The sequence below is a fragment of the Quercus lobata genome, chromosome 2 (assembly GCF_001633185.2).
Source record: "Quercus lobata isolate SW786 chromosome 2, ValleyOak3.0 Primary Assembly, whole genome shotgun sequence".
NCBI classification, from domain to species: Eukaryota; Viridiplantae; Streptophyta; class Magnoliopsida; order Fagales; family Fagaceae; genus Quercus; species Quercus lobata.
The window spans coordinates 57,593,781-57,602,029 of record NC_044905.1 but is presented as its reverse complement, the minus strand read 5'-3'; the positions used below and the strand labels follow the sequence as shown (position 1 = coordinate 57,602,029).

Here is an 8,249-nt window from a genome sequence, read left to right as displayed (position 1 = left end):
GGTTTGTGCATTGAGGAATTTTTTTTCTATGACAGATCGTTGTTGGTCTTCAGTTTTTCAGAGTTAATATGCAACGTTCTAATTCTTCCAATTTTCATGAACATCACCAACAGGTTTGGTTTTTTTTTTCTTTTTTTGGTTTATTAATAAATTGCTAATTAAATTTGCAAGATTTTTTTTTTTTTTTTAATTAGTAGCCTATCACTGGAACTTACGCATTATGTATGAGTGTATGTCCAATTATATATGGGAATCTTTGCTCATTTTTTTTCTAAAAGCTTTAATTTTGTTGTATTGAAAATTTTTTAAACCGATGTTTTCACTAGCTTATTGGCCAATTTTAGGATCTATACAGGCAATCCTAAGTAATCTGTTTCTTAATGTAGTAGTGTTAACTATTAAAATTAGTCCATCTATTTCAGCACAGGAAGACTATGTACATTCTGTGAATTGCCGTGTTACTGGCAGATATTTTTGCTTGTGAAGACTACCCTTTGTCTTTCTGGTAATGTCCTTGCTGTGAATTAAAAGAATTTATTTTTCAGTGTCAAACCTTTTGTTTTAGGAAACAATAATATTTTGCATTGGTTTTTAGGAAATGTGGTCTTTGAAGAACTTCCAAGTTGATCCAAACTATTCTTTTTCAATTGGTTGTGTTTTGTACTTATGTATTGGTTATATAATTATTTTTTGGTTCTGTACATTTTGTCCACTTTGCATTGGTATGGTAACAACTCTAGGTATTTGGTTTTGGCACTTTGTTAAGGAACCACAAATTGTGTGAAGTACCTATTATGGTTATTAAGCTGAAAGTTTGGTCTGGGGCCTGTTCGTCTTGCCCATTATTCATGTGCTTTCCAGGCACATTTAACCAAACCAAACCACATGGTGTTAAATTATTTTGTTGCATATTCCTGATTTTCTGTCTCACATGGTATCTCATAAGACTTATTTTGGGGAGTGCCCAGGTGTGGGGGTGGGGGTGGTCAATGGTTGGGAGGAGGGGTAACTACCTGGTTTGAAGTCATCTTGTCTTTGTATAGCTGAAGTGCATGCAATAGTTGGAATAACTCATTTTCTTTCACCATCCCATCTAAGTTCTTGCACCTCCAGTTCCCCCATATCTAAATTACTTTGGTGTTTGTTAGGTGATGGACTCACGAAATCCCTTCTTCCTTGACATTTTACAAGACAAGGAACAAGGTTTTGAGTCCTTTGATAGTAGTATTTTGATGTCTACTCCGCATTTAGTCGTGAATGTCCATTAATCTCCGCCCGAAGTTGAAATGGGACAATCTACACCCCCAATTGCAAAAAAATCAACTACTAAGAGAAGTCAACGGGGAAACAACTTCACAGCAGATGAAGACATTAAGCTAGTATCGGCGTGGCTTAATGTTAGCTTAGATGCCGTGATATCGACGGACCAAAAACACACAACATTTTGGGATAGAATTTGGTCCACCTTCCACAATGACAAAAAATTTAACCACTCCAAAGATTCTTTATGTAGTCGGTGGTCAACAATTCAAAGGGAGACCAACAAGTTTTGTGGATACTTGGCCCAAATTGAGAACCAGAACGAAAGTGGTAAAACTGAGCATGACAAGGTAATTCAACTCAACATCTAATATGTATTGTATATCAATGCACTTTTAGTTCTATAATACTCATTATTTTAAATTTTTTTACTTTTGTAGATTGAAGATGCAAAAACTATGTATAAAGAAAATAGCAAAAATGCATTTCAATTGGAACATTGTTGGAGAATTTTGAGGAATGAAGCTAAGTGGTTACTTCAAAGAGATAATTTGAAGGTCCGCCCTAGACAACCAACCACACAATCTTGTAATACTTTTGCAAACTCAATAAATTTGGATGAAGATAATAATGAGATGAACTCCGGAGAAACCTTGGAGAGACCCATAGGCAAGAAGGCCGAGAAGGAGAAATTAAAGAAAAGAAAGAATTGTGATGACTTGGTCCCAATACTTTCCTCCCAATTGGACGAAATCAAGGAAGAAAAAAGGAGAATGCATGAAGAGAAAAAGGAAAGTATGCGCATTGCATTAGAAGAATGAATAGAGTTTATGCGCATTGCATCCGAAGAACGAAGAGAGTTGATTCGTATCAAAGAAGACAAAAATGAAGTAGAAAAGAGGAAAGCGGAAGATGAAATTATGATGAAAGATACAAGAACCATGGATCCTGAGCAAAAAAAATACATTCGCCTACGTCGTTTGGAAATCTTGGAGAGGTTAAAGTCTAAATTCCCATCATCATCATAATTTGTTTATTATTATTGACAATATCTAATTAAGTAATATTTTGTATAGTGCAAAGATACTAGCACATGGTTGACATAGATGGTTTGATGTTAGACATCCCTTTTGTAGTATTTACTTGTACAAGGAACATAATTATTCAATCTCTAATCATGTTAGATATATTTTTGTAATCTTCACTTGTGCAAGGCTGTGATGTCTCTTTCTGTAAGCCTGTACTATTTTCTCTCAATGACTGAAGTTGGTGGAAAAATATTGTTGTCATGCTGTGTTGGAATTGGTTGTGTTGGAATTGCTCTATTCTGTTTAGTAGGAATTCCTAATACAGAATACAAGATGTCACATTTTTTAAGTTTGAATGATGACCATATGAATGATGGAAAACAATGGAAATCTGCTTGTGAACTTAGATATAATATTAATTTTTTGTGATGCAGGACAAAGTTTGGAGAAGCTCAAATGGGCACTTTCTCAAATAAGCTAGTTTGGGTTGTCTTTGCAAACAAAATTAAAATACTGCTTACAATTTTTGATGAATGAAAGATGACATCTAATTTTGTAAATACAGATGCGAAGTTACATAGATAGATAGATAGAAATATTGTTTGATTCATGCAAGAAATTTGAATATGTAAATATGGATATAATGGTTGCAGGGGCTGTAGAAAAATAACTACTTGCACAATATTTACATCACCCCCAACACATTTTCAGCTAAATTTTTTAACCATTCCTAAATTCACTGTGTCTTGTTTCCTAGGCTACTAATGCACCTCATGTATATAGGCAATGCACCTCATGTATACAGGCAATAATTTCAAATTTGCTGGAAAGGTAGAGAATTAGAACGCTTTATTTTGACTTTATTTTTATTCACCCATCATGGATTTTTCCAAATTTGTCAATTGGATAAGTAATAACACTCACAAAACTATAAGTGAATTTGATTTAGGTGAAAATAAGTGCAATGCTTTCTTTAGTTTAGATTCAAGAAGATGGTTTTCCACCTATCAAGTGATTGACACACCATTAGAATTAAGAACATCTTTTACAAGTTGATGTTAAATAGTTGAGTTGTACTTGTGGTGCTGGAAAAAAAATTATGACCGTTGGGTCAAAAAAAATATATATATCTCCGCGGCGTTCGTCGGAGCCACTATTTCGGCAGTGTTCACCAGAGTCACTATTTTGGTGGCATTCGTTACAGTCACTATTTCGGTGGCATTCACCGGAGCCACTCCTGCAGCGTTCGCCGGAGCTACTATTTCGGCGGTTCGGCCATTGGACCTCCACCACAAGCGGCTCCATTGGCCGAGCCACTAGTGTTGGTTGTTTACTTAAAATATAAGTTTAAATTAAAAAAGTATGACCATTATGGAAAATAATAAAAAATTGATGAAGAATGAATATTTTATTGAAATATCTTGTAAAATAGATAAACTGATGTAGATGTTTTGTAAAAGTGATGGTATAAAATAGAAAAAGTAGGTTTTTTGTGTAAAATAGACGGAATCTTTTTCACCAGCTGATGTGAATGCTCTAAACTGATTATTTCAACAATGGTGGAGGATCCGGATCCATAAAAATGACCAATATGTCACTTGGTGGATGACAAGTGAAAGTCATTTGGAATGTGTGCCATGATGCAACATGTACAAGTGACAGTCATTTGGAATGTGTGCCAAGAACATATCTAGTGAATGGAATGCTATACGGACTTGGGGTCTTGACCTCTAGTTTGATGGACATGAACTGCAAGACATGTTGTAATTCTTGTTGTATCTATCCATCCCTAGCCAAAAGTTTCCTTTTCCTGGAAGCAGTTTGCTACCTGGAAGTGTATTTTGATTAACCTTGCAGCCAATGAATTAATGTTTTTTTCCTTTATATTCCATGATTTTCCACACCTTTATTTTTAAAGCCTTTTTAGATGATAAAGTCAGTGCCTCCCTTTTTTAAACTGAATATTTTTGCTTTTCACAGATAGTATCTTGGTAAATCCTTTTAGTCCTACCTTGTCTGACTGTCAACAATCTTGATAAAATTTTGTCTTCAATAATTCAATCTTGATTGGTTTTAATATTTTTTTTTTGTTATTATTATTATTTTTTTGTTATTATTATTGAAGTGTGAGTATGCGATGGCTGATGGGTTTTAATGAGTATGGTCTGGTTAGTATGTGATGCATTTTATTTACGGTTATAACATATAAATTATGGAACTTTTGTGTTTATCTTTTCAATGCCACTCTTCCGTTGTGGTGGAACTTCTCTTTATAAGATCTATTGGAGGTGATGCACACTCGGAAATAGTGCACACCTTAAATATATTCATGCACATTCGCCCCCTTTATTTTTACTAGCCGTTTCTCCGAAAAAAAAAAATGTTTACTAGCCTTTTCATACCCAAGTGTGCTCAAAACCTCTTTTTTAAAATCTTAACTGTTTTATCTCTCAAGTAAATGCTAAAAATAAGGAGAAGTGAAATTAGAGTGAGAGTGGTACATGGTGTCGTGGTTTGGGGTGATTTTGAATTATTCAATCTACTTTTATATCCTCATTATTTTGATTTTTTATTAAACTCCTTTGAATTAGATAATAGTCTTATTTTTGAAAGTATAAAGAAGTGGACACCAAAGAATCCTTGTCAACCAAAAGCTTGGAATTAAACCTACCCAACTTTGAGAAAAATTGCACACTGAATATCCTCATTTCTGTAGCCATATGGAATCATGTCTTGTTAGTGTGATCAGTGATGACTACTACCATATGAAAAATTGTTACATACAGTTCAGTCACATTACTTTATAACTGCACGGTAGTTCCAAAAGTATCTTCTTCAGTCTTAGAGTATATTTGCTATGAAAGCCTATTAGAATAGCATTATGTTAATATTACTAATTGTAGGTGAATCTCCCCTCCCTCCTCCCCTTGGGCCCAACCATAAACTTATAAAAATAAAAAAATAATTGTGGGCTAAATAAGCCAGTCTTTAAGACATGAAGTTTCCATGCACCTGTCAAGTTCTCATGCTACTTATGCAACATTAATATATGATTTTTTTTTTTTTTTTCTCTTTTAGTAATTTAGTCCCATTGATGTAATAAATACTTATTAACTTTCAAATCTTAATGATTTCCACTCTGCTCTATTGTTCATATACACGAGTGTCCCTCATGATATTCCTCTTTCCTGCAGTGTCCCTCATGGCAATTTTAATCATTATTATAATTATTATGTTGGAAGCGCTCACCCTCTTCATTATGACAGCGGAATACAGATATAAATGACTTGATGTGCGACATGACAGGTTCTATGCTTTTGCTTCAGAGGCGCATATGGAACCAACTATTGAGGACCAGGTATTATTTGTCATTTTTTTTTTTTTTTTTGTTTATTCTTTTGATTGTTATTTTTTCGGAGTTATCAGTTTTGAACTATTGATCCACAAAAGGTATAACTGAAGTATAATCACGCCTTTTCATGCGGGATTTAATTTGTAACTGAAGGGTCTTCTTATAGCCTGGCTAGTATTAAATGATGACATTTAAATATAAAAAGAATGATAGATATGGTTTACTTAGTGGTTAGGAAGCACGGGTACGGACACGGGTATGGCGTGATAACATAAATAATTTCTAAAAAATTATAATATGCATTCTTTTTTTAAAGAGCATCTAATACTATTTGTACACTTCTTGTCACTAAAAGATTTTTTTTTTTTAATGCAATTCGTTAAGTTTTATTGGTTGTCATACTTTTTGCTGATGAAGTAGGTTGTTAATTGCAGAAAATGCTAAGCGCATTCCAGAAATAGAAGAGGTTTCTGGAAAAAAAAAGAGAACTTTCAAGGACTACTATTGAACTGAACAATGGTTATTGGATTCTAAAAGTAGTTCCATGGAATGGGGGTAGAATTATTTCCATGATGCACCTTCCCTCAGGTAATTCTTTTGAATTGGCACAAGCTCAATATTTTTGAATTTGTTCCATGATAATATTTGAGAATAATAGCTCCGACTTAAATAAAATATAGGTAATTAATAACATTTTTATAAATATTTCATTCGTAATTCATAATAAAAAAGACACACTTTGTTCATATTTGTTGAAAAAATAGAAGAAGGTAAGAAGCAGTTATTAAAGTGATGTGAATACGACATTTTTGTAACTATAGCATTATAATGGGTTTGCCTGCATGCATGTGTGTGTGTTTATTGAACCCTATGAACTGTAGACTAATGGGTTTGCAGAATTCATTTGGCTCAATGTTTGTACTCTGTATGCATATGTGTTAATTAAACTGTCTGAATTGTAGAGTAATGGGTTTGTAGACTTAATATTGTGTATTTGTATCTGTGTGCGCTAATTGAACCCTTTGAATTGTAGAGTAATTAGTTTGCAGAATCAATATTGGGTGGTTGTACTTTGAGTCTGAGTACATGTGTGTGTCAGTGTGTATAGATCCTCGCAGGGGGCTATTGTTGCGCTGGATAGGCCGCGTTTGGAAACATGGCTATAGAAAACGTGGCTAGAGTCTATAGCTGCGTTTTTTAGGGTCTATAGCTGTTGAGGTAATTTAAGTAGCTTGACATTTTATTGGGGAGGAAAAAGTAGTACTAACGTACCTTCAGTATTCTTTTGAAATATTTTTGTAATTTTAGGAATTCCATGATCAAAAGAACTTAGATCTCTTTTATTTGTCAAATAATAGGATAATGATAACTTTGCTGACACAGTGACACCCATATTACTATTAAAAGTTAAAACACCAACTCTATACTATGAACTTAATGAAGTTTGGTCTTTTAACAAAATAATAAAAAATAATTAATTAAAACACCAACTCTATATTATATATTCTAATGAAGCAAAAATACTATTATATTACAAGGCTATGATATTAAATGCTTCACATTTTTTTTTTTTTTTGAATAGATGCATTAGAATTTTAATTTATGGAGTTCATTATATAATTATTGTTTTTATTATCAGACCAATATATTAATCAGGTTTTGGTACAAATAGAGTTAGAATCATTGATCTTTATTCAATGACAAAATACTTAACAAATTAAGTTGATTGGAACCACCTTCACATAGGTATTTAGTAACCACAATTTTTGGTAGAAAACAGTCTAGGCTTAGTCCCATATCATGTTATTTATTTTAATTTGCTTCGTTGTTTCAAAAACTTGTTAAGGAGTGCACTTCAGTGCTTGGAGTAGCTCTTGGTGAGTTCATCTTAGTGACATGAACCACTGCTCAGGAGGGTTTACTTTGAGCTTTGGGTATTCATACTTACAAAAAAAAAATGTTTACTTGAAAAAAAAAATATTTATATATATATATACACACAATTATTTTTAAACTAACCAATTTTGTCTACTCTAAAAACATTTAATGAACAACTTAATTTGAGAATCCCAAAAATTTAGGTTTAACAAAAAGAATGTTAGCCCTCCAAACATAATCATTAACCCTTTAAACAAAAAAATAAAAATCCCAAATTACAATAAAAAGTAACCCAAATAACAGCAAAAATAGCCCAAACAATAACAAAATTAGGTTAAATGACAACAAATAAACAAAATATTCAACAATAATCTCTAATTTTATTTTTCCAAAAAAAATTATACTAAAAAGATACTTTGGCCTTGAGTTCTCCTCGACAGCGCCAACAACTCAGTCTTCTCGGTTTTGCATTCGCAGTAGTTGGTACCATAAATAAGACATTAATAGGGTAAAAATATAATTGAGTGATCCCAAGAGATTGGCTTAATGGTTTCTAGGGTATTATGAGATTCATAAGGTTCTAGGTTCATCAATTTGGTATCATCCTTAGGTGATTCTTTATTGTAGTACTAGTTTGTCCAGGATGAGGGAATGGAGATTGTACACAGTTAAAGGAATAGTAAGACACTTTTTTCTTTTTCTTTTTCTTTTTTTTTTTTTTTTTTTTTAAA

The 8,249-nt window shown here is 32.8% G+C and overlaps 1 protein-coding gene across 1 annotated transcript; it reads left to right on the top strand.

Moving 5' to 3' along the window:
• The first annotated feature begins 1,286 nt into the window (after window positions 1–1,286).
• On the top strand, window positions 1,287–2,081 carry LOC115967130 (glutathione S-transferase T3-like). The gene is made up of 2 exons (XM_031086211.1): window positions 1,287–1,610; window positions 1,701–2,081. The coding sequence occupies exons 1-2, from the start codon at window positions 1,287–1,289 to the stop codon at window positions 2,079–2,081; spliced, it is 705 nt and encodes a 234-aa protein (XP_030942071.1).
• Window positions 2,082–8,249: the final 6,168 nt, after the last annotated feature.